General features: G+C 43.5%; 1 protein-coding gene across 1 annotated transcript in view; it reads right to left on the reverse strand.

Moving 5' to 3' along the window:
- The window catches only part of PIGK (phosphatidylinositol glycan anchor biosynthesis class K), a 216,104-nt gene extending 190,040 nt beyond the window's left edge, over positions 1-26,064 (reverse strand). Inside the window, exons 1-3 of the mRNA XM_053249813.1 lie at positions 25,811-26,064; positions 23,226-23,279; positions 19,940-20,031 (exon numbers count right to left, since the gene is read on the reverse strand). Of these exons, the coding sequence (XP_053105788.1) occupies positions 19,940-20,031; positions 23,226-23,279; positions 25,811-25,909 (245 nt within the window). The 5' untranslated portion in view covers positions 25,910-26,064. The remainder of the gene's footprint in view (positions 1-19,939; positions 20,032-23,225; positions 23,280-25,810) is intronic.
- Between the last annotated feature and the right edge of the window lie 1,519 nt (positions 26,065-27,583).

Below are 27,583 nucleotides of genomic sequence, written 5' to 3' on the forward strand. Positions count from 1 at the left end.
ACATGCCATTCCTAAATGATTAGAAGTCTAAACAAAATAAATAAATGGGTCTTCAGTTAATACAAACACTGCAGGAGAGACTGGCCCCATTAACCAAGCTTAGAATGCAGCTGTAGCTATTATTAGTGGAAGTCACTCCATGTACTATGCACAAAGACCATTAGCTTATAATGCATTAAGATTGCACTGCTGAAACTCTTAAAGTGCATGTTTACTCAGAAGTAAGTCCTACTATGCACAATGGGCCTTACTTTCAGGTAAGAGTGGACAGAACTGCAGCCTTAATTACTGCATTAACCTCACACACAGCAAATTTATTAAGAAGTAAACCAAAGGAAACTGTGACAAATCACCATAAAGATAATATAAAACCAATCATTTTTCATAATGAAAAACCTCATTTTTCTAATTAATTACATCAGTAAAGAAAAGATATCTAGAACAAGATAAAGCAAAAGAAATTCAGACTCTTAAAGTTGTAAAATATGATCAGCTTCTTGTAAGTAACATATCAAGAACACTATAAGTGAAATCCAGAAAATGGGAACAAAGTTTGACCATAACGGATATTATTCTATATAATAAGATGCTTGGTGTCTGCATCGGTGTCTTTTTCGGGTGTTCTGCCCATGCGTGGTGCGCGTGTGCAGAACACGGCGAGGGAGACACGGACGCAGGCGCTGGCCGCCATGTTGGCTGGGTGGCAGAGAAGCAGTGGGCCGAGGAGAAGCGGCCGCCGCCAACGCCGGGCAGGGGGAGGAGCAGCGGCAGGCCGAGGAGAAGCAGCCGCCGCTGGGCGGCCGCACCGGGGACAAGCGGCCGCCGCCGCCGCCAGACGGCCGGGCAAAGTGAGGAGGCGACGGGGGAAGCCGAGTGAGGCAGCAGCGGCCCCGGATGGTGCCGGACCCGGCCGGAGGAGGCGGTGGGCCCGGGTGGGAGGAGGAGCAGCGGCAGGCCAAGGAGAAGCGGCCACCGCTGGGCAGCCGCGCCGAGGACAAGCGGCCGCCGCCGCCGGATGGCTGGGCAAAGCGAGGAGGCGGCGGGGGAAGCCGGGCGAGGTGGCAGCGGCCCCGGATGGCGCCGGCCCCGGCCGGAGGCGGTGGGCCCGGGTGGGAGGAGGAGGCGGGGGAGGGCAGAGAAGGCTACTAGCACCCGTTAATTTAACGGGCTTAAAGATACTAGTAATTTATAAAAGGTTCCCATACAGTCATGAATGATTCAGTAGATATACCATGTACATAAGCCAAGATTTTCGAAATTGAAGCATAGTCCCACAGTTTCAAAAACCAATCGTTTAAGGAAGGGATTTCCAAAATACACCAATTAGAAGCATATATAATCCTAGCCACTGCAATCATATATAAACACAATTTGTTTAATTTGGCAGGAATATAAGGTTTTATCATACTTAAAAGAAAATTTTCTGGAAGAAAGGGAATCATAACTTCTAAGATTTGTTCAATTATTTATTTATTTATTAGAGACATTTAATATACCACCCACTCCGAAGACTCTGGGTATTGTACAACAACAGGCAAACAGGCAACATGAAAAATACATTACATTAATAATTAAAAATTATTAAAGAACTAAAGTAACCATCTGGAAACAGAAAAATGAACTACAGGGCTAAGGCCTAGGGATGTGCACGGTCCGGAGAAGTCCGGACCGGCACCGAAGGGGGGCCTTGTTTTTAGGGCGGGGAGGGCTTGCTTAGCCCTCCCGCCTCCTTGCCCCCGCCAGCGCCCGTATTTAACATTATAGGGGCGCTGGAAACCAGCCGCCCCCCCCCCGCCGCCGCCACCGCCGCCGCGAAATCACTCTTAAAAACATCCAGCCCTCCCTCCCTCCCAGCTAGCTGCCCGCCCGCCCCCCCACCCACCCAGTCGCTCACCCAGTCGCTCACCCGGTCGGTAGATACTAAGCGAGAGGAGCTCCGGCACAGAGCTCCTCTCGCTACGAAGGCCTCCGGGAGAATGGTGGCTTGCGCGCGCATGCGCGCGCCGCAAACCACGCCGTTCTCCGGAGGCCCGGTCTACCCGCCGGGAAAGGGCCGGGTAGACCGGGCCTCCGATCGCTGGGTAGACCGGGCCTCCGGCGATCGGAGGCCCGGTCTACCCAGCGATCGGAGGCCCGGTCTACCCGGCCCTTTCCCGGCGGGTAGACCAGGCCTCCGGAGAACGGCGTGGTTTGTGGCGCGCGCATGCGCGCGCGCGCAAGCCACCATTCTCCCGGAGGCCTTCCTAGCGAGAGGAGCTCTGTGCCGGAGCTCCTCTCGCTTAGTATCTACCGACCGGGTGAGCGACTGGGTGGGTGGGGGGGGGGGCGGGCGGGCAGCTAGCTGGGAGGGAGGGAGGGCTGGATGTTTTTAAGAGTGATTTCGCGGCGGCGGCGGTGGCGGCGGCGGGGGGGGGCGGCTGGTTTCCAGCGCCCCTATAATGTTAAATACGGGCGCTGGCGGGGGCAAGGAGGCGGGAGGGCTAAGCAAGCCCTCCCTGCCCTTAAAGATATACCCCCCACCCGGACCCGGACCAGCCCAGTCCAAACCGGTCCGGCAGTTCGGCCATTCTTTGGAATGGCCGCCGGACCGGTTCGGGCACACCACTACTAAGGCCTGGAGAAAAAGAAAAGTCTTCAATAGCGATTTGAAGATCGGTAAGGAAAGTGCTAGCCGGATCTGTAGGGGAAGAGAGTTCCAAAGGAGCGGGGCAGCAACCGAAAAGGCCCTTTCACAGGTCCTAGAGCCCCGAACATCTCGGAAATCAGGGACCGACAGAAAGGCCATCTGAGCTGATCTGAGCTGATGTAACTGGATGGGAGAGGCGGGTCTGTAGGTAGACAGGCGCCAGGCCCGCAAGGCTTTGAAGGTCAGAACCAGGACCTTAGATTGAGCTCAGAAGTGAATAGGCAACCAGTGCAATAACTGTAGGAGAGGTGTAACCCTGTCATATTTTCTGGCACCCATGAGTAGACGAGCCGCTGCATTCTGGACCTGCTGCAGCTTCCTAATCGTCTTCAAAGGTAACCCTAGATAGAGAGCGTTACAGTAGTCTAAACAGGAGATAACAAGGACATGGGTCACTGTTATTAATGCCTGCCAATCAAGGTAAGGGCGTAATTGGCGAACCAGATGAAGCTTGGCAAAAGCACTTCTGGCTGCAGCTTCCACCTGCTGCTCAAGCAGGAGGCACGAGTCCAGAAGGACCCCCAAATCACGTACAAGTTCTTTTGAGGGCAGCGCCACCCCATCTAAAACAAGGTTCACATCCAGCTGTTGGCCATTACGAGGGCTGAATAAAATTAATTCAGTCTTAGTGGGATTCAGTCTGAGTTTGTTTTGATTCATCCAAACCTTAACAGCTTCCAGGCAGCGAGTAAGCACAGAAACAGCGTCCCCAAAATGGTCTGGGATGGCAATATATAGCTGAGCATCATCAGCGTATTGATGAAATCTCACCCCAAACTGGGAAATGACCTGACCCAGCGGCTTCATATAGATGTTTAAAAGGGCAGGGGCAAGAACTGAACCCTGGGGAATTCCATAAAGGAGTGGCCATGGGTCAGAGCACCTGTCCCCAATGCATACCGACAGGGCACGCCTGCTAAGGTAAGTACAAAACCACTGTAAAATAGTACCCCCGATACCCAACCCACGCAGGTGGTCATAAAGGATGGCATGATCAATAGTGTAAAAAGCCGTTGAGAGATCTAAAAGGACCAAGAGAGGGGCACTACCCTCGTCAAGGTTCCGAAGGTCATCTACCAGAGCGACCAGTGCTGTCTCTGTGCTATGCCGAGGCCTGAAGCCTGACTGATAAGAATTAAGACAACTAGTTTCTTCTAAGACCCTCTCAAGCTGGGCACATGCAACCCTCTCTAACACCTTTGCTAAAAAAAGGGAGGTTGGAGATCAGCCTATAGTTGTCAAGGACCTCAGGGTCCATCCAGGGAGGGCTTCTTCAAGTGAGGGCAAACTATCGCCTCTTTAAGGGCTGCTGGCACGAAACCCTCATGTAACGAGGAGTCAACCAACTCCCATAGCCAAGAATTAACATTGCCACCGGCTGTTCTAACCAGCCAGGAGGGGCAAGGGTCAAAGCAACATGTTGCCGCACCCATGCCTGAAAGAATTGTGTCCATGTCTTCAGTCAGATCTCTAAGATCTCTAAGTTTTCCACCCTGTAACTGTAACTCTTTCTGAACTATTGAGCTGATCCGAGCTTGTTGGAACCAGGATGATTGTTGAGTTGTTTGCCCAGAGGAAACTGATTTGTCCAGAGCTAAATATTGGGCCAAACTTTGTAAGGAGTATAGACTGCCTCTCCAAAAATTATACTTAGAATAAAATTCTTCTTCATGGAAGTAAATATTCAGTATTGAGGCCAATGGTGATAATCTGGGGTTATTGGGTCCTGACCAGCTACTTGCCCACTGCCCAGAAAATCAAGCACAAACTCTAGAATTCAAGTCAACATTTTATTTGGGTTACATTTAGGTTAGGTTAGAAAAGCTAATCTTTAGAAGTCTAAACATATTAAATAATTCAGTTGGCATCTTACCACTCCAGACAAATCAGTCTCAGCACAAAGGATAGAACCCCAAATAAGAGATCCGATGAAAAATTAAAAGAAAAATCACAAAAACTATATCTAGAACTTGAAGCCCAAAACTAGGGGGAAAGTTCAGAAAGTGGAAAAGTTCAAAAAGGAAGGGGAAAGTTCAACAAGGAAGAGAAAAATTCAGAAATCAAATCCATAGCCTAAACTTTTCTTATCCCTTGTCTCAGGGGAAGGTCCTAGCTTCCCAAGGGGATGGTTTGGGGGTTCTTGTTAAGTTTTGACAGATCACTTCTAATTAGAAGATACCACCCATCTTAATCAGAAAGACATCATTCTAGAATATACTTAAAATTTGATTACTATTGCCTCATTTGCAAAAATTATGAACTGCTGACTGCTGCATCATTTGCAAAAATATATCTTGACAGGTGACCTCACCAGTCATAAGAACACACACTTGTGGGGGGAGAAGTCTGTATTCCCATCAGTAAACATTCTAACTATGATTATTTGCATAACTGACCCATAGCCAGCCAAACTGCCCTTTTATTCCCCCAGATGTGGAGCTTGCAAAACAATTTTTAAAATAAGTTATCAGCACCTTTTTAAAGTGGTGATTCTCTTTATTTTGCAGGGGGAAAGCAACTGTCCCTATCTATCCCTAGCATAACATCCTTCCAGTAGCTGTTGCTGGTGTCTATCTTATGTTCCTTTTTTAGATTGTGAACCTTTTTGGAGACAGGGAGCCATTTAATTAAATTAATGTATTTATATCTACATAAACTGCTTTGGGAACTTTTGTTGAAAAACGTATATAAATATACGTTGTGTTCATAGTAAGCCTGCATGAACAAACTTGAACCCAAGTCTTTCCTGATTAAAAGCATAGAAGCATAGAAGTATGTCTGTAATAGTATGATTAAAATAATGTGATAAAGTGATTACAGATAATGTAACCATGTACACATGTTATGAATAATGCTCCTTCAGTGTGGGATCATCTTTGGTGCTTAATTTTAACTGACGCTCAGCAGCATCAGAGGCCAGAATTTTCTCTGGAAGTGGCATCAGTTTCTGACACCATATCTCTTGGCATCTACCCAATTTGTGGCATTCTGTTGAGCTTCTCTCCATATATATGAGGCTGACAAGCTTTGTCAATGGCTTCTCAGCCAGACTGCCAATCAACTGCCTGATCTAAGGGAAGGGAGGAAAATTACACCTGAAACAAAGGATTGGGCAAGGTCAGAGAACTACAATTGACAACTCAGAACAGCATTTTATTTCACTCTGTGTCTACTGGCTATCGTGAGGAAGAAGTGAACAAAGATTTAGGTGTATAATATATGGCAGCAGCAGCAATACTAAGAACAGTTTATTCTCTATACAAGTAGACTGGTTTTTTGTTGTTGTTTTTACACCAAATTTGTTTTCTGTTTACAATACTGGGTGCACCTGAAAACAACCACTATACCACAAGAAAAAATGTGTTGATTAGATATAGAGCCTTGCCAACATCAAGCACTAGCTTGATGCTTGTGCCTATTATTCTCTGTATATATAATGTAGTTGGTGAGAAGATGGTTGATTCCTAGAAAATCATCACTAGGTGCCTGGTTCTTCGCGAAACATCACAAATAAGAGCTTCAGCACATAAAACTCTTCTTTTGGACATGAACAATAAGGTAATAATTAGGAATCAGCAATGGATAGTTTAGGAGTCCCCAATCTCAAGGTTTCACTTGTCATTATACTGGCTTGGTTTTCTTCCCCCTTGGGTTCCAAGATACGGTTGCATTCCTTCCCAATTTTGGCAAACAAAGACTTTATCTTGTTCTCCACCTCAAGTTGTCTCTCACAAAGAAAATGGACTTTTAAATTATTTCCCTTCTATATGAAAAGGAATGAAGACTCTTTCAGCTGTTGGCTCCAGTGTGCAAAGCAAGCAAATGGAAGGAGAGAGTTAAAAGGCCCTTTGCCTGTATCTCCGTTGAACAGGAATCAGTAAGTGGGAAGAGGCACTGTTACATGACTGGTCCTTCAGCCTTCGCTCAGTCCAAAATATAGTACCTGTAAAAGATTGTAGACATTTCTGTCCGTCCATTGTCTGATTGGGCAATGCTAATCTCCACCTACAGTAAGCCACAAATACCATGGTGATCTGGCTTGCATGCTTGCAGAGCTAGGTTTTGACCAAAGTAATATGTATACATCTACTTGACCCTACAACTTTGTATATCTCAACAACATAAGGATCACTAATATAGTCACAGTTATCCATTCCCCAGAACTTTCCCCAGTAAAAACTATACTGAAGTTACTGAATGTTTTCCCTCCCAGAAAATAAGCCCTTAGCCACAGAAATCTCTGTTTAGACTACAAAAAACAATATGAATACGATGATGAATATTTGTATACTGCTTTTCAACAGAAGTCCCCAAAGCGGTTTACATAGATATATACAAATAAAAGGCTCCCTGTCCCTAAAGGGCTCACAATCTAAAAAAGAAACAGAAGATTTCTTTTGACACCAACAAAAGCCACTGGAGAGATGCTGTGCTAGGGATGGATAGAGCCTGTTGCTCTCCCTCTGCTCAATAAAGAGAATTGCCACTTTTAAAAAGTGCCTCTTTGCTCAGTTAGCAGGGAGTTAATAATAATAAATGGTGATTAATACTACAAACTGCAAGGCTTTATCAGGGGTGAAACCTTCCTCAGATGTGTAAAGTTGCCAGAAGTTGGCTATTTATTTATTTAAGGGGTGAAATTGACAATTTTATTTGTATTGGACCACTTTATTTTTAGACTTATCAAAATATGGAAACAGCTCAGAATCTATGCTGCTTAAAAAAGCACAAAGGCATCCAATCAGGAAGAATGCCCAAGAAAACATTCTGTTTTCTTTACAACCCTGTACAAACATGTCAGGCCAAGCACGAAGGCCAACATGAGCTGCACCCACCAGGGTGGGCCACATCTAGAAGTGAGCTTTGCAAGCTAGTTTGTAAATTAGCAGCTCTAAACAGTAACAGTCGGGGGGGGGATATTTGTATTATATCGGTGGTGCTGCTTCTTTGGCCAAATTCCCAGCTTCATTTTTCACATGGTGAAGTCATTCCAAGATGATAATTTTCTCCTTCAGTTTTGTGTACTTTGAGTTTTTTAATCATTTCCAAAGACATGTAGTTCTCACAGTGTTGATCAGTCTGTAACTCTTTGCTTGTATAATTAGTAGCATAGCAAGTAAGTATGGAATAGAAGAATCTAGCACTGAGTCATCCCTTTCCTGTGCTCTGAGATGCAGATTGGCTGGTTTAAAAATATGTAACTTTCAAGACCCAAAAGTTAAGAAAAAGATTCTGGGGAAAGCCAGAGGTTCTGGTAGGTTCCTGCTGCCACCAAGCACTCTAAGACTTAGACCTAGAACCAGACCCTTGGACTGAGTGCTTTAGTCCAAGGTCCCTCTATAGCTGGGTATAGGGCAAATGCAAAAACTGCTCCCCCTTTTGGCTAACAGGCAAGACTGAGGTGGGGGGACTTTCCCTTCCATGCGTTTTGCCTGCACGTGGAGCCAACTATTGATTTGGCCAAGCTGTTTTTGAGATGTGTTTTGCACCAGAGGAATCCCCCTTCTGCCTCCCCCCCCTTTCTCCTGCTGAGTTAATTACCACACTTGGAGGCTTGTAAAAGGTAAATAGCAAATGTTTATTCAAAAACATTTATTCAATTACTACAGACTGGTTTGGTCTGAGGCTTTTAGCTTTTTAGAAACACTTTAAAAATACTTAATTGGTTACAAGAATACTTCAAAAACACCCCAATGATGCTTGGGCAGCACACTTTAAAATTTAGTTACTTAGTTTCAAGTAACAGATATTTAGGAAATGCAAAGCACATGCCAAAGAAACAAAACTTCTAATGCAAATTCTTACTAAAACACTTTCTCCTGCCCTAAACTTCCAAAGCCCCTAGCCTTGGCTTCCTGTTCCCTTGAACTCACCAAGCTCCTGATGAGAATCAAGCCTCCTGCCAATCTCTCACCCTGAGAGATTATCCTGCAGCTCTGCCATAAGGCAGCCAACCTCATGCTAGTCTGCACTCTCTGCTCAGGCTTTCTTTCTTGTTCCCAGCATTCTCAGCAATAGCTCTCATGTCCCACCCACCTGTTGGACTGATTGGTCAAACCCTGGAGGTCACCAGCCTGTCAGCCAAGACAGGGGTTCACTTCCTGTTAACTCTTTACAGGAAAGGGAGACTGGACACTACACCACCAAAATCTGATTTGTATGATTTACACACCCTTCGCTCTTAACTGCTACAGAAAAAGAAGCAACAAAACTACAACCAGTCAGTCTGACTTCAATATCAGGGAAGATACCAGAACATATTATAAAGCAATCAATCTGTACACTACTTGATAACAACTCAGTGACTAAGAGAGCCAGCATACATTTGTCAAGAATAAATCCTTCCAGATGAATCCTATATCTTTTTTAAAAATTATGTTACTAGCTTAGTAAACTGTGGAAATGCTGTGGACATAATTTATCTTGATTTTAGCAAAGTATGTGATAAAGGTACCCATGATATTTTGGTTACCAAACTGGTAAGTTAGAGGATATGATCATACTATCAGGTGGATTCACCTGGTTGGGAATTGTACTTAAAGACGGCTATCAATGGCTCCTCATCAAACTGAAAGAAGGTTTCAAATGGGCTGGCTGCCATAGGGCTCTATCTTGTGTCCAGAATTGTTCAACATATTTATCACTTACTTAGATGGAAGGGGTAGTGGGTATCCTTATCAAATCTGCAGATTACACAAAACAGGTAGGCACACATCATGAGACAGGTTTAAAATTTAAAATGACCCTGGTAGAATGATAAATTGTAAATCCATTCATTGAACTAATTAACCAATGATTAAAATAATTACTATAATATTTCACTGCAGAAGTTTAGTTTAGTTGTTATTTACGATCTTAGACCAAACAGCAATAGAAACAAAATATACTCAGTAAAGGGGGGGGGGACAAAAACGAAAACTAAAATGTTATCAGATACATAAAATCAAGAACCTTTGACAGTAGCTGATTGCTGTGCTCTAGCCTCTCTTAATTTGGTCAATGTATAACAGAATTTGGCAACCACCAAGGATATGGTTGGGTCCCTATCTTCTAATAAACATGCAAGAATCATCTCCTCCGAGTGGCTTTTGAGACCTTTCAGGTACTGGGATAAAAATAAATCTCTTTCAACGATGTAAAGTGGGCAATGTAACAGTGAATGCTTCAATGTTTCTGGAGTAGATCCGCAAGGGCATAGTCTCTCCTCATAGGGTTTTCTCTCAAATTTCCCTGATAAAATCACTGAGGGTAGGGCATTCAGGCGAGCTCTTGTAAACGCACAGCGAAGTTTTGGTGAATAGATTGTGTAAAAATAAGAGGCTATGGCACAATCTTTCTCGGAGCTTAGGAGCTGTAGAGGCCTATTTATAGAGGCCTTTTCCTCCTGGAAGTTTATGTCCCTGAGCCTTTGTTTAACTAGGCATCTTGCCGTTGACTCGCCATACTCTAACAATTGTGCTGGGCAGAAGCCTATCTTCCAGAGTCTCTCCTCTACCACCTTACACCAACGGGGTTGTGGGGCAGCGGCAAGGAGGTGAGGTATTATCTTTACCTACCAGGTAAAGATAAGTCTTAATCCAATACAGGATGATAAGAAGCCAGGCCCTAATCCCCAATTTCAAAAGCCCAGTCCCCAGGCGTATTAAGGAGTTTGGGAGGCATTTGGGACCCCCAACAGTGATCTCAGAAAGCCCGATTGGACTTTTTCTAAAGCTAGTAAGTCTTTTAACGGTCTAACCTGAACCCCATATAGCAGCTGAGGTATCACTTTAGCCTGAAAGGCTTTATTTGCTGCCGGAATGTAGCCACGACCTTGTGCCCAGAAAAAATTCCTAATTGCCACAGAAGATCGGGTGGCATTCAATTTAGCGGCACTGGTGTGCATAGAAGTACCCCCATTGAACTGGAACACCACCCCCAGGTATCTGTAAGACTTCACCTGCTCTACTCTAGCTCCACCTATAGACCATCTAAAGATCCATTGCTTCTTTGCAAATCTCACGATTTTAGTTTTGGTATAGTTAATTTCCAAAAATTCCTCTTTGCAGAGCAGACTCAAACATTCTAATGCTCTTTTTAGGCCAACTCTGGTCTGTGACAATAAGGCCGTGTCATCTGCATAGATGAGGATAGGTAAACCCCTATCTTTGGCGCGTGAGTTTCAACTTGCCGTAGGCGGGTGATTAGGCCGTTTACGTAGAAACTGAAAAGAGCTGGTGCTAATATGCATCCGTGCCGGACCCCCCTTCCTACAGGGATCTCTCTGGATAATTGGCCATTATGTCACATTTTACTCTCAGACTCGTGTTCTCATAGAGTTTATATATTAGAGTTAGCAATCTCTTATCAATAGAAGAGTTTCCGAGTTTCTCCCAGAGAGCATCCCTGGATATTGAGTCAAAGGCACTCTTAAAGTCTATAAAGGCGATATATAACGGCTCCTTTCTGCTCTCAATGTATTTCTCTATTAAACATTGGAGGACCAAACAGTGATCCATCACTGATCTTCCTATTCTGAATCCCGCTTGTTCTTGTTCTAGAATGTTTTCTTTCTCCATCCAGTCAAACAATTTGGAATTTAGATGTTTAGCGTATAACTTACCAATCACGCTTAATAGACTTATGGGTCGGTAATTAGACGGGTCATCAGACAGGCCTTTTTTGTGAATTGGGACAACAACTGCAGAAGATCTACTGAGACCATTTAATGCTTATTAGCCATTTAAAGCATTTGTTATGTAAAAAATCATCTTAGTGTATATGCACAAGATTACATAGTATTATGGATTAGTCAAACTAGAACTAAATTGTTGTTTCCAAACAAATATCAACTGTACCAATGAAAGGGACATGACTTGGACTGCAGAAACTATAACTGAAAAATTAGAACAGGAAGCTATATTATGAACTCATTACACTCCTTGGACTGTTATCTCTTTAACGTTCACATCACAGAGAATCCTGTGGTATTCTGAACATCACCATCATTAATAAATGCTCCTTTACAGGAGCAGTTCCAATTAAAATCTACATTTTTAATCTGACAGTAGTAAATTCATTATGCTTGCAGTTTTATGCTCATGCACCTGAGCATAAGCACTTTTGAACACAAGGGCTGGCATCCAGAATAGCGCTGCACTCATGCAGCAGTACTGAGTTCCAAACTGAAGCAAGCAAGGGAAGAGTCAATTTTGACTATCTCCCCTGCTCTCTGGAGCTCACTATGCAACCCTCAGGGACAAGGTTGTGCATGGTGGTCTTCAAAAGAAAGGGGAGATCATAGAAAATTGCCCCATCTCCGACCTGTGCAATGGTGCAGCTTTAGGACTGAAGTCAGCACTGATGCACCAGTGCTTTGCTCGTCTGGATGTCAGCCAGCAGGACTGACTTCCAAGAAAACACGCTCTGTAATCCAATTAATTAATCCTGTTCAAAACGTCAGTAGATGTTTTAGTCAAAGCCAGTGTTGTTCTTCTATAAACGTTCTGTATATTTATATCTCATCTTTTAGCCTCAAAGATAGACCCAAAGGTAATTCAAATAATTAAAGCACAACATTAAAACAAAAGAACCGCAATTAGTTGCCGGAATAGCAAACAAACTATTTGAAGAATAAAAGCCCAACCAACTAATGGAAAGGCTTACTGATACAGGAATGTCTTCTCAGCCTTTCTGAAATCCTGCAGTGAGCAAACCTATGGTGTATTGTAAAGGCACTGCAGTGGAGCAGACAGTGCATCTAAATGTTCCACTTGGACTAGCAGTCCCAAGAGACTGTTTGTCCCCTTTCTGCAGCATTTAGTACATGGCTGCACAACTTTGGCCCTCCAGTGGTTTTGGACTACAACTCCCATCATCCCCATTGACAACTGCTAATAGTCAAGGGTGAGGGGAATTGTAGTCAACATCTGCAGAAGGGCAATAGTTGTGCAGCCCTGATTTAGTGGAACACATGACATGGAATTTAGTGGAACACATTCACTCATTCATTTATTTGATTTCTATACCGCCCTTCCAAAAATGGCTCAGGGCAGTTTACACACAGAAATAACAAACAAATAAGATGGAACCCTGTCCCCAAAGGACTCACAATCTAAAAAGAAATGTAAGAAAGACACCAGCAACAGTCACTGGAGGTACTGTGCTGGGGGTGGATAGGGCCAGTTACTCACCCATTCTATTTCTTACTTTTCAAAAATGGTAATGGAAATGAGATCTTAGAAGAGGAAATTTGTGTGGTGCTGGGTGTCTGCTCATCAGAGGGCCAGGAGATTTGTGGGTGCCTAACAATAGCAATAGCAATAGCAACAGCACTTACATTTATATACCGCTCTATAGCCAGAGCTCTCTAAGCGGTTTACAATGATTTAGCATAATCAATAATACATGAGATGTTTACAGGGGACAATATAGTTTGGGATGGTTTTCCTCCCTATTATTATTATTATTATTGTGTATACAGTCAGACAGGTGTTATTGACTGGTTTGTTTTATCCAGATATCGAATCCTTCGCAAGGACCTGGGATGGCTGGATTTTATTATCAATGTTGTTGCTGTTGTTATAGATATCGTCGCAGAATATAGGCTGTTCCCTGTAAAGTTGTTTTTTGTAATTGGCTGATGGTGATTTCTGTGGCCCCTGTGGTGTTGAGGTGCTCTTCAAGTAGTTTTGGAATTGCACCAAGGGTGCCAATTACCACTGGGATTATTTGGGTCTTTTTCTGCCACAGCCTTTCAATTTCAATTTGTAGATCTTTGTATTTTGTGATTTTTTAAAAAATTTCTTTTTCTTCTATTCTGCTATCCCCTGGTATTGCTATGTCGATTATTTTCACTTGTTTTTCTTTCTTCTCAACTAGTTATATCTGGTGTATTGTGTGGCAGATGTTTGTCTGTTTGTAGTCAGAAGTCCCATAATATTTTTGCGTCTTCATTTTCTTCAACTTTTTCAATTTTATGGTCCCACCAATTTTTGGCTACAGGTAGCTTGAATTTTTTGCAGATGTTCCAGTGTATCATCCCTGCTACTTTGTCATGCCTTTGTTTGTAGTCAGTCTGTGAGATCTTTTTACAACAGCTAATTAGGTGGTCCACGGTTTCATCTGCTTCTTTACAAAGGCGGCACTTGCTGTTTGTGGTTGACTTTTCGACTTTGGCTCTTATTGCATTTGTTCTTAGTGCCTGTTCTTGTGCAGCCAATATTAGACCCTCTGTTTCTTTCTTCAAGTTGCCATTCTTAAGCCATTGCCAGGTCTTGGTGATGTCTGATTTTCCACTTATATTGTGCAAATATTGACCATGCAGTGGCTTCTTTTTCCATCTTTCTGCTCGGTTCTTGATTTGTTCTTTCTTGTAGGCCTGCTTGGTTTCATTGGTGTTGAATAGTTTCTCGTTATTGACCATCTGAAGTGCATCTTCTTCACTGTCCTTGAGATATTCTTCAAGGCCTCTTTTCTCCTCCTCTACTGTTTGATGGACTTGCAGCATTGCTCTTCCACCTGAGCTGCGAGGCAGGTATAGCCTATCTACATCACTGCGGGGGTGCAGAGCACGATTGATGGTCATTATTTCCCTGGTCTTACAATCTAGCATCTCTAGCTCTGCCTGGGTCCAGTCTATTATTCCTGCACTGTATCTGATAATAGGTATAGCCCAGGTGTTTATGGCTTGTATGGTGTTCCCGCCATTGAGTTTGCAGAGTTTACATCAACTCTCCTGATGTATTCACTTCCAATTTTTCTTTTAACTTCAGTGTGTGCGATGTAATCAGCCTGGAGAATGCCCAAGTATCTGTCATGTTTTTTCTCATCCAGGTTCTTGATGTTGCTTCCATTGGGCAGTTCTATTCCTTCTGTTTTTCTTATTTTTCCTCTGTTCATTATTAATACAGCACACTTGTCTAGTCCAAACTCCATTGCTATATCGCTACTGAATATACGGACAGTGTTTAGCAGTGATTCGATTTCTGACTGGGACTTTCCATACAACTTCAGATCATCCATGTAGAGCAGATGGTTTATTTGGCTTGATGTTTTAGATGTTTGGTATCCGAGGCCTGTTCTGTTTAGTATTTGTGAAAGTGGAGTCATGGCGATTATTATTTATTATTATTATTATTAATTTGATTTCTATACTGCCCTTCCAAAAATGGTTCAGGGCGGTTTACACAGAGAAACAACAAACAAATCGACCTAACATTAGGCTGGGACCAGACCACTCCAATGGAAACAGTGACTGACATCCATGCCAAATCAGGACACAGCAGAGCTGCATTCAGTGGAGAAAATCTGCTCTGAGTTCAGCAGTTGTGTAAAGTAGCAAAGTACGTGCACAGGGGAAGCATTTTTCTCTGTTGTTCCCTGTCCTTGCAGGTTCTTTCCCTTCAAAAATACATCCCTGAGGTTTGCACAGCCACCAAAGACATATTATTTAAGGCAAAGAGCACCTATGGGGTCAAGAAAGAGCAGCAGAAATTGCTTTCCCCCTCTCCTGTACATGTGCTCTGCTGCTCCGCTATACTCTGGATGAGCTCAGAGCAGCCTCTCTGCATCAGATGCAATTCCGCTATGTTCCAATTTGCCTGCTCTAGATATCAGCCATTCAATAGAATTGAGAGATTTTCCTCCCAACCCACTTAACAATGGGCTGGGATGGAGACTATCCCATGGAAACAGTAAATGCACTTTTGTGTGGCTTTCTATCTCATTTTCTATTTTTATTAATAATAGTGATATAGTAATTGGTGAGCAGCCATGCTTTTGGATATGTTGTGTACCAAGTGCAGGTGACAAAGTACTGGAAGGGCAAAGCTGGTAATCCAGTGATTTGCACAGTTACACTACATTTACACACCTAGGATCAGTATTTACCACATAATTCAGGACAAGGGTTAATACAGGACAAGGGTTAAAACAAGTTCCCAAATCCAAGGTCTGCTACGCCATTTTCCTTTTTTCCAAAAGCACACGTAGGTATCATAGCTCCAAAATAAGAGTTTTTTGGGTGAATAAAGTAGGCCAGGATTATTTCCAAATTCCTGACAGAAGCTGAGGCTTAAGCTAGCAGTTTTCTAATGGCCACTTTTCATAGCTACTGTTGAGGTTTAATTCAGATCCTTTTAGCTCAGAACTCACCCTCTTAGCCATGACAACACACTAGCTTTTGCAGAAGACACAAAATCCATACTACCAGCAATTAATAGTGTTTTTGTGAATAATGATAGGCTTTCTTGCCATTGTGCAAATCTGAAAGCCAGACTGTGGCTGTGATTATCACTGTGACAAACAGTGAGTATTAATAGGGTTGGAAGAAGGTGAATGACCACGAATCGAAGTAAAAGAGCAGACAAATAGGCTGCTGAAGACAGGATAAGTCAGGTAAAACTGGAGCAGTCAAAAAGGAAAAGCTAAGGTTCAGAAATTAGTCTATGGAAAAAATTCTCCTTTGCTTTTGCAGATAAGCATTTTTGACTCATGTAATGCTTTTGAACCTTTTGAGGTCTCAGCAGGAATGCGTAAGAGTAAAAGGCTTCAGTACCTCAGCTTTAACCAGGCCACACTTCTAAACATGGAATTTCCTCCGCTAAGCTTCCATACATTTAAGGGCTACTTATCAAAAAACCAAGCAAGCAAGGTAAATATTCCCATTCCATTTAGTTTAAGACTGTGCTGATTGATCATTTTTTGGTGTGTTAATTAAGGTGGCATTTTAAGTTCCACACAGTGGGACTTTCCTACTCTCCCTCATATGGCAAGAAGCAGTTAGACTAAGGGGCTATTCTCATGAGCGAGCAAAACCGGGCTAAGGGAGCCCAGCCCAGTTTTGCTTGCTCGTGAGAACCAGCGGGCTCAAGGGCGAGCCTGGTGGCTCCACGTTGGCAAGTCCACCTACGAAGCCATCCCCCTTAAACGAGGTTAACGGAGCGAGCGATCCTTTAACTTGGTTAAATTGATTTGTCTCTGCCGCGGCTGCTCACGAGGTGGGAGGGAGATCCCAGAAATGCACCAAGCACTCACGCAGTGCATTACTGGGATTCCAAGGGGTGGGGCACCACACAGCAGCACTTCCCTGAGCCTGCACTTCCCCCGGAACTGCCGGGTGAGCTGTGGCCGAGTGATGGAGCACTGGAGACAAGCCACCACTCTTCTGCCCACCCATAGCCCGAAGGAGGATCATCTGCAGGGAGGTAAGCACTTTCGTGCTTCCTCCCCGCAAAAGAGGGTAGCCCTTCCCACTTGATCATGGGAAGAGCTTCTAAGATTACTTGCCAGAAAGATAGCATCCATGGCCACTGCTGTGCCATCAACCTTTTGGGTACTAGTTTATTTCAGTAGCACACCACAAGCTGTGGCATTGCAACAGGCAAGACAGATAAAGATGTTATGGTACAACAGCATCTAGAGCAGAAGCAGGCACTAGGCAGCTTGAGAGATACTGCTAGCTTCCGAGGCTTATTTCAAAGGATATATCTCACAAATATAGCGCTATAATTTAAGAAGTCTCCATCGACAAAATTGTAAACAAGCATAAAGCATAGATCTGTAACAGGAAACTAAAGCCCTATCCAGACATTTCGAATGCCAAATCACAGGGAGAATATTCCCCAAAGACAACACTTGCCTCTGCAGATAAGCAGTGGATGTGGGGAAAGCAGAGGGCGTGGCTACAGAGTTCAGCATGCAAAGCTGTGGCTCAGAGGCTCTTTCACTCAGCGAGAAACATAGGCTCTGTTATGTCTGAACTGGGTTATAAATAATGCTCTGGACTCCTAAAAAGAAAAGTGGGGGGGGGGGAGAGAGAGAGAGAGAGAGAGAGAGAGAGAGAGAGAGGCGCAAAAAGAGCCATTCCATAAGGAATACACTGAAGCACAAAGCAAGTCATGCCACATTACATTTATCTGGAAATTAATTACCTCCCTAAATGCCTGCCTGGAGGCCATGATGGGCTGGATGAGAGATAACAAACTGAGGCTAAATCCAGATAAGAAGGAGGTACTTATTACGCGGGGTCAGAACTCGGGAGACACTTTTGATCTGCGGCTTCTGGATAGGGTCACACTCCCCTGGTAGGTACGCAATCTTGGGGTGCTTCTGGTTTCGAACCTCTCCCTAGTGTTCCAGGTTGAGGTGGTAGCCAGAGGTGCTTTCTATCAGCTTCAGCTGCTACACAAATTGTGTCCGTTTCTTGAGATGAACAACCTCAGAACAGTGGTACATATGCTGGTAACCTCTAGATTGGACTACTGCAATGTACTCTATGTGGAGCTGCTTTTGTACATAGTCCAGAAACTGCAGTTGGTACAGAATGCGGAGGCCAGGTTGGTCTCTAGGACATCTAGGAGAGACCATATTAATCCTGTTTTGTTTTAACTACACTGGCTGCCGATAAGTTTCCAGGCAAAATACAAGGTGCTGGTTCTTACCTAAAAAGCCCTAAACAGCTTAGGCCCTAGGCATTTAAGAGAACGTCTTCTTCACCATAAGCCCCATTGCCCCTTAAGATCATCTGGGAAGGTTAATCTGCAGTTGCCACCAGCTCATCTGGCAGCTACTCGAGGACAGGCCTTCTCCGTTGCTGTCTCTGGGCTCTGGAATGCACTCCCTGCTGAAATAAGTCTCCCCATCTCTGGCACTCTGGCACTTTTAAAAAGACACTGAAGACATATTTATTCACCCAGGCTTTTAATTAGATTTATAGTTTTAATAACTTTAATGCTGGGTTTTAATGTTAAGAATTTTAATGTTTAAAATGTCCCTTCCTCAAGGGATTTACAAAAGAGAAGAAAACATACAAATGTTTAAACACTAGCATTTCATAAACATACAGACACAAAAAGAGGCTCTGTATTCAGGAAGAGGACAACCAGCAGCAAGAAGAGGACAAACAAGAAGAGAATGACCAGCAGGTGGATGGACTCGATTACGACAGCAATGAATGCACCACTGAGAGACCTTAAAAGCCAAGCTGAAGACAGATCATCCGGGAGCGAATCTATCTATGTGGTCAATAAGAGTCGACATTGACTTGATGGCACTTAATCAATCAATCCAGTATAAAATTCAATCAAGAAAGACTGCACACAATTCATATATACCACAATGGGAAAACATGTAAACCCACCTTATACCTTGCAAATATGGCTATAAAGATCTTTTTGACCATATTGATTAGCTAAGTATAAGCACATGTTTTGGTTCAAAATAGTAAGCACAGTTTTCAGTGGTTATACAGATTGTTCTGTGTTGGTCAAGTGAATGTTAATATCTGTGTGTTTTCTTCTCTTTTTCAGAGCCCTTGAAAAAGGAGTAATCCAAAATGAACTGGGCATACAAGAGAGTTTTTTGAGGCACGGACAGAGGCGTAACTATAGGGGGGGCAGGGGGGCACATGCCCTGGGCGCCATCTTTTCTGGTCACGTGGGGGGCGCCGCCATGACCAAATTTTTTTTTTAAATTGTTAATACAAATGTTTCCTGCTCAGTGCAGCAGTGCTGCAGCAGTCAAGGGAGCGCGTCGGTGCCCCCTTCCCCACGAGCGGTCCCTTCTGCGCCGCCTGCGCCCCCCCCCCGCATTGCTTTGCTGGCGCCTGGCGGCCAGTCAGTGGCCTGGCTTGGCAGCGGCGGCGGGCACTTGTGAGGAAAAACCTAAGTATAATGTAGTATGTGGGGGGGCAGGGGGGGTGCGGGGGGCGCCATTTCAGTGCTTGCCCCGGGCGCCGATTTCCCTAGTTACGCCTCTGGCGGAGTATCCTCTCATTTGTTTCATAACCAAAAAGGCCCCATCTCAAGTTACCACATGCAATATAAGAAGGTAAATTTATCTACACAAAGAGAAAACACAAACAAGTAAGCAAAATCCTAATGAAAACCATATGCTTTCCTGCATCCAGTTGGTATCTGCTGAAGATACCACTACTATCTGCTGAAGTAAATGGCATCACAAATGCCACATTTTTCTACTGAATCATGTACATAAAATTCTACATCTTAGCTGTCTTCTTATAACATTTTTTTTAGTTTATAGTTATAAAAAGATACTGAACATCTGGTCCTTTCTGAGAAAACAAAAACAAAATGCATAATACACTGAGAAGTTACCCTGCACAAGCATCAGTGAAATTCATGGACAACTTCATCTTCTCCACATCCCATTCATTTCAGCAAACCTGTGCTGATTTTACTTTTGCTGATTTACTTTAGCAGAAACTGCCCTTTAAACAAAAAAGGAAGCAGTCATTTCTACAGATTTTCTTACCTATCAGGAATGCCAAGTCTCTTGACACTTCTGTAAACTGAAAGGGTATTTGCTACATGACGGTAGTTAAACCAGAATCGAGATGTGCACACCTAAAAGGATTAAAAAAATATATATATATATATAGGCACACTATGTATGATATTAAGAAAAGGCAGCATAATTAATTCTATACTGCAAACCAACAAAGATAGATGAATATACAACAATATTGTATGGATGTGCATGCAGACAAGGGTTCTTTTCTTTTGATTTTTCACTGGCCATTTCTAAGAATTAAACAGCAAGGTTCATTTTAAATTGAAAAATGACTTCTTTCTTCAGCAGTGCAACAATCTGAAGTGAAAAATTCAAAGAAACCTCTGTGCTATGTAGTTTTCCTCTGTCCAGAATCTTGTGGCTCATATCACTCTGCTGCTTTTTAGATATAACAGTCTAGGGTCTAGTCCTTCTGCATACAAGCGAAAAGATATTTCCTTCCAGTGGCAGCCCATTTGTGGCCTCATACACTGAGGGAACTTTTGAAGGACATTGGGGCCACCACAATAAAGGAAAGCTGAAAGAGCCCATTAATAAGCAGAACATTGTCTGTGGCACTTTGAATCCCACCCACAGTTTTTAGGTACTATTTTAAGTTGTTAGGCAATTTGAGACTATTTAGATCAGTGTTTCTCAACCGGCGGTCCGCGGACCGGTGCCGGTCCGCGACGACTTGAGTGCCGGTCCTTGCCCTGACGAGTTAACACCCTCACCCCACCTGCGAACCTCTGTGTAGTTTTTAAAAAATCTTCTAATTCCAGCCGCTTGCCGCTTTACTTGCCGCTTGTCTTCCCTTGCCGCGAACCTCCGTGCATATTTTTAAATTCTGATGCTGAGGGGATGGCTGGGGATGGCTGCTGGGTGGGGGATGAGCCAGTGGTCCTTCTACCCGCCCGCCCCACCCATGCCTGCTTTGAACCTCTGTGCTTAAAAAATTCCTGACATTCCAGCCGCCGCGCGGCCGAGGGGACGGCTATGGGGGGGGGCCCATGGTCTTTCCACCCACACACACCCCGGCGGCGGCGGCGGCAGAGGATCCCAGAGCGACGCCGTGGCCTGCCATCCCGCCCGGCGTCGCTTCCCAACTGTGAGGGACGCCTGCGCAGTAACGCCTGCAGGCGTCCCTCACAGTTGGGAAGCGGGCGTCGCTCTGGGATCCTCCGCCGCCGCCGCCGGGGTGTGTGTGGGTGGAAAGACCATGGGCTCCCCCCCCCCATAGCCGTCCCCTCGGCCGCGCGGCGGCTGGAATGTCAGGAATTTTTTAAGCACAGAGGTTCAAAGCAGGCATGGGTGGGGCGGGCGGGTAGAAGGACCACTGGCTCATCCCCCACCCAGCAGCCATCCCCTCAGCATCGGAATTTAAAAATATGCACGGAGGTTCGCAGCAAGGGAAGACAAGCGGCAAGTAAAGCAGCAAGCGGCTAGAATTAGAAGATTTTTAAAAAACTACACAGAGGTTCGCAGGTGGGGTGAGGGTGTTAACTCGTCAGGGCAAGGTATAAATGGCTTTTATAAATAGCATTTAAATCGATTTCACTCCTGCCCAGTCCTATCAAGAAAACATGCTGTAGTGAAGTCATCAAAATATGACTTTTAACTGTCATTTTCAATGATAAGGTGATTTGGTGGTGCCACAATCACATTCCATATTCAAAAGTTAATATGTCTTGTGGGGGACCCACAAATCTCTACATGTGGCAATGTTTTATTTTACCTCATGAGGGTGAACTCACAAGAATGCTAAATTTCAGGAAAATGTAGCATTGTCTGTAGAAAATGTAGATGTCTGCATCCTAAGATTAGATCTGTTATTTCAAATGAATAAGTTAACTCCAGTCTCTCTGCAGTCCCCTGCCACATGCACCTCTCTTATCTACCCATTTTCTCTCTAGCCTTCTTTACCCCTCCTTCCTCAACTGCTCCCTCAGCTAAACATCCTTTCCTAGGCCTGTCAGTTCCCTTGTTGCCTACCCAGGCTCCTGCCTAATTTTGCTTTTTCTATGCCTCTTTACCTAGCTCCTTCTGCAAGATCTGAGCAGCTTATAGAGACTTTCTCTCTCTCCCTCAAGCCAAACCTCCCTATTCTCTTTCCATCTCTTTCTTTTCTAGCTCTTTCTCTTTCTCTCCCTCTCTCCCTTCAAGCCTGCTCCATCTCCTTTTCCTTTTTCTATCCCTCTGTGTCTCTCTCTCAAGCCAAGCCTGCCCTATTCTTTCCCTCTCTTGCTTCTCTCTTTCGTTTTTATAAAAGCCTGTGTGGTGAAGGATCAAAGCATAATCTTCTTATCAAAAATTAAGAGAAAAACTTCTCTAATCTTTTTCCTTAGAAGTGCTCTGTGTTAAGTGTGATGATTTGGCAGAGGTGGAAAGGAAGAACAATGCATTTTATTGTTATGTATTTTGTACAGATTGCATTGTATTTATTTTATTAGAATTTTTAATTCAATTTATTTTATTTTAATTTAAATTAATCTTGGCCAGAACTTCAAAAGTTAAATTTTGATTAAATTCATTTTAATTAATTTCACTTTAATTTGATTTAATTAATTGATTGATATTAAGTGTTACTGTAATCATCAGCACCCTAAAAATTGACCTTGGCCCCCATAAGCCAAGTCACAGTCAGTTTTGGTCCCCCAGGTCATTTGAATTGTGCATGCCTGTAGTATAGTACTAATAGATAAACTTGAAACCTCTTTACTAACTGCTGGTCTGGGAAACTGCACATGAAGAATGTAGCGGTCCTTGAAACTCTGCAGGAAGAATTTACCGGTCCTTGACTCCAAAAAGGTTGAGAAACACTGATTTAGATCATCTCTCATTGTTGCAACCACACAGGGAACCACCCACAGTGTGGGATACAAATATGATAAACAAATAAATGCTTGTAAGTTCCCACCCAGTTTTACAACTTGGTATTCACTGATGCAGTACAACAGATCTTGACAGCTTTCATTTGGATCAAGGAGCCAGACCAAATACTTGACAAAATTACCAGACCTAGCAAGAGACTTGTGGAGAGAGAGGATAAATTGCATTTTATTTATTGCCTTTACAAATAACATACTTAGAACAGAAACAAAGTTGCCTGGGACAAATAAAGATTTTATTAAATAACTCTACCTCAGAATATCCTAATCCAGGCACCACAGATAAATTCCTAGGCACATTGGCTCCCTGACACTTGGGATATGTCAAACTCTGCAATACACGTTGTACTTCTTGGGAAGAACAATTCAGCAAAACTTACCAGAACTGCCCAGTTGTTTGTATGCCCGCTTCTAAAAAACTGTTCCGCTTGATCCTGAAAGACAAATGTATAAATTAATTGCAGGAGGGATAGTATGCAAAAACAAAGATTGTTGTCGACCACAACTGCCTGTGGAAGGATTTGTGTAGTGTAATCTTCACATTGCTGTCTTCAGAGATTTGGTTAGAAGCACTGCATGTAAGCCACCAACAATATAGAACTCCCTACCATGAGAGATTAAATGAGTTCCCTTGCTGTCAGTGTGTTCCTGGCATTTAAAAGCCCTTTTATTTTGGTGAGTGTTCTAATTTTGTTGTATTACTTTTGTGATCTCTATGTAATGGAGTTATTCATTAATTTTTGCCGCTACTTTATATGTTAATTAGCTGATTCTTTGTTTTCATTAATTTTTTTAACAGATTGTTAGCTGTTTGCAAAGCTTCTGTTTTGTAGGGAGAAAGTGGGGTACATTTTTAAATGAATAAATATGCAACCATTGCATTGCTCAACCTCTGCAGAAACTCGCAAACAAACTCAAAAAGATTACAAGCATGAGTAGCATCAAAGCCAGAGGAGAAGTGTAAATGCAGCCTCAATACTGCACACCAATCCCAATATGTTGCTACCTCCCCAGGGGGTTAGTTAAATTTGGCCATACAAAATTCAACATTTGAATCTGGATTATGTATGTATTCAAATGCCTACTCAGCCTCAAGCTCACCAAAGGCAACATTGCAAAGAATTGTATGTGCAGTAGTATGTGAATTTTATTAATATATACAGTTATGAATGAAAATACCATACATATGTACATGTATAAATCACTGCACATATGCTATACAAGGGATGCTTGCAAATTCCCGCACAGAAGGTGCTTTATTTAAGTGAAGGGCCCTCAGTCAGGGGCGTAACTATAATAGGGCAAGGGGAGACAGTTGTCTGGGGGGCCCCGAGGCAAGTCACATGACTGACTCCCCCAGTCACGCACCCACCCGGGCTTCCTTCAGTTGTATTCATCCTCGGAAACTGATGTGAGTGTTAAGACCTGGAGCTACCAGAACAGCATATTTTTCTCTAGTACCATTAAATGGCTTGCATCGCCCACAATTTACACAACCTTTTAAAAAATAATTTAGGATGATGTTCTATTGTAGCATATATAGAGATATATATGGTAGATATATAGATAGTTTACTATGCTTTTTGTTACCACTATTCAGCCTCATTTAAGATTTCTTCACTTCATGAGCTGAGTTTCAGGGTGGGGACGCATTTTAAAATCTTGTCTCTGGGCCCACTACAACTTTGTTACGCCCCTGCCCTCAGTAAACACAATTTATCAAGAGTTAAGGGAGTTACAATACTGATGTGAACATGGTTCGTCCCTGGGTCCGCCTCTTAGTCAATCAAACAGACTCAGTGGGAATCATTTAGAGGCTTTATTGCTACTGCAGTTTAGCTATAGGTAATCAATAGGCTTACACTCTCAAACCGATTACAGTTTGGTTACAGGTGCATCTTACATTTATACAAACAATCTGAATGATGCTGACACCCTAGACATAGTATAAGTGACAATAAAATCGTGGTCTAAGTATCTAGTACGTATGCGAATGCTTCATTGTTCATCTGGTGATTACTCCTTATTTGGTTAGATCCTGTTTTCTTAACTGTCAGCGAAAAACAGTGAGAACCTTGTGAGAACCAAGTTTCATAGATACAATTTAGTGGAGAGAGATAATGACGTTGATCATGAGAGGCAGTGATGTCCCTGAGCTGGGCTGGGGTTACTTTAAGTTAGAATGAGGTATTCTGGGCAAACATGGAGTTTCTTTGGTTTTCTAAACACATCAATACAAGTTAAGGAGTATGTTTATGCAAAGCTCTAGCAAGTTCAATGGGGCCTACTTCCAAGTAGGATTACATACAATTGCAAAATAATCTTGATTAGTTATTACCAATTATATAATAATGGGTTGGTATGAGGGAACGCAATGCCCAACCTTCACTTCTGCACTACACATGTTCTGAACAACAGCAGAACCCACAATGCTCTCATTCCAACCTTCATGGGTCATTTTAGAGTCCTCAGATCAACTTAAAAACGTCTGGTCCTGGCACTGACTGATTGATTAAGTGCCCTCAAGTCAGTGTCGTGGGCTCTTAGCGACTACTGCTGCCCATGTCCAATTAATAAATGTTCAGAATTAAAGAGGGTCTCGGGTCGTATGCAACCTTTGTTTAGGTAACAAGTGGAAGTGATGAGGAAGAACAACTTGCACTCGCGTGTATATCAAAGTTAGTCCGCAGCACACACTTTCACCAGGCATTTCGGGCTCCACTCCCAGTTGTGCTTAGCGTATTATCAAAATAAAATGAGATTCTAGCTCCCTTCCTTTATCAAATTGCTCCTGGTTCACACAAACTCGCTCATCGCAGCAACTATGGGGCACCCAGAGAGAGACCCAGAAGCTGAAAGAGAACCTGCATTCATAAACAGCGTGGAGACAAAGAAACGGGGGGGAAATCTCCTTCGAGAAGGTGTCGTTCTGCTAGCCATCCATCCCCCGACCCTTGTCGCATACCTGGGCTCCATCAGCGTGCGCTAAACTGCAACAGCCCAGCAAGAGCGCTATGATTGCTGCTGCCCAGAGACAGCACCGAACAACCAAGGAGGCAGCCATATTAACCGGCTCGTCTAGCAACCAGGAAGAAGGAGGAGCATCGGCGGCTGCGTCCCCTCTTTGCCGCTCCTCCTCTTTCCCGTCTCTGTGCTGCGGTCTAAAATTGATCTGGAGTAGGCTGTCTTTAAAACTGTTCTTGTTTCTTCTCCCCACTGCTGGATTGCCTGGGTTCGTGGCTCTTTTAACGAGGGTAATGTGCCTCAAAGTGGGGACAATGGATGGATAAGGGCCATGTGAGACGATGGTGCTCGAAACGAGGGAAAGGATGAGTGCTATTAGCTAATGAGAATACCCCGCTGAATATTTCTTTTTAACCGTCTGTTGTTTGACGGATCCTTCGCAAATTTATTTGAATAGACCCTACTGAAGTCATATAAATATACTTTTAGATTAAAGAGCATGAAAAGAGGGTTCTATAAATTTATTTTACTTTCAATGATATTTATCAATCTTAATTTCACTTGTGGACTTGCTCAGAGCATTCCATCACAGAAATGCCGTGCTGCCCGATCATTATGCACGTTTGCAAAAGTAAATGGGTGTTCAGTGGGACTTTGACCTCAACAAAATGAGGAATATGTAGTGAAAACCATGGATCAGGCTACATACTCTACCAAACGGTCAGAGGACGGAAACAATCAAATTATATTTGACTTGCCCTGTATGTCACTACTCAAAATAGCATTGCCCCCTTTTATGGATAGGAGCAGTCTTCTTCACTTACAACTTCATGACTTCTTCTTCTTCTTTTCTTTTTTGCACTATTCGTTCCTTCGAATTTTTAAAACTCTGAGGGATGAAGTAAACCAATATATCTACTCTTATGTCTCCATTGGTGTGCTCAAGTGGCTACTACTCCAAATTTATTTTAGTAAGCACATTTGTTATATATTGGCCAGGCACTTCTAAAGTAATTTTTCCAAAGTATGCTGCTTCATGTACATGTGTTGACATTTCAAGTTGCCAAGTCCAGATCCTCAAAGGACTACTGTACCTGTAAGAGTCACATTGAAAGAAAGAAAAATCCATCAGCAGCATCTTTTTGCTTCATAGAGAACGGAGTTGGGGAAACCAAACCTGAAGCACGAACTACTTAATATTGCCAGATGGTGACTTTTTCCATAGGGATAGCAATGCATTTCACTGTTTTAATGTGTAGCCACTGTTTTAATGAGCAGCTTAAAAAATTAGTATTCCTATTTGTACAGAAGTGGTTCTCCAATGAGGCAAGGTAAGTGAGGCAACAACCTCAGTGATTGCACCACGAGGGCAAGTACAGGGCCACCACGGCTCCCCCACAGGCCTCATCTCGCTTGTCTCCTGACACCCCTGGCACCCAGTTCAGCTTCATTGCCACCATCCTGCCTAAACACTTTTCCCTGTTCGCTGGCCCCACCTGACTTGCCAGAAGCAAAGTACTGGTTGTCTCCTCTCAGTATGCAGCTCTCTTTTCTAGCCTGGTGAAGTATAATGTCACTGGTCTCTCTTGTTCATCCTCTCTCCTCCAGCAAACATGTCTGCTTTGCTCCTCCATTTTGAGAGCAAACAAAGTGCACAAGTTTGTTGCTGGAGGGGAGGGGGTGAGCGAGAGAGACTGGTGGCATTATGGATCATCAGAATGGAACGGTGCTGCCTGCCACTGTGAAGAAGCAAGAGAGGCAGTGATCAGTGCTG

The sequence above is a fragment of the Hemicordylus capensis genome, chromosome 4 (assembly GCF_027244095.1).
Source record: "Hemicordylus capensis ecotype Gifberg chromosome 4, rHemCap1.1.pri, whole genome shotgun sequence".
Classification (NCBI taxonomy): Eukaryota; Metazoa; Chordata; class Lepidosauria; order Squamata; family Cordylidae; genus Hemicordylus; species Hemicordylus capensis.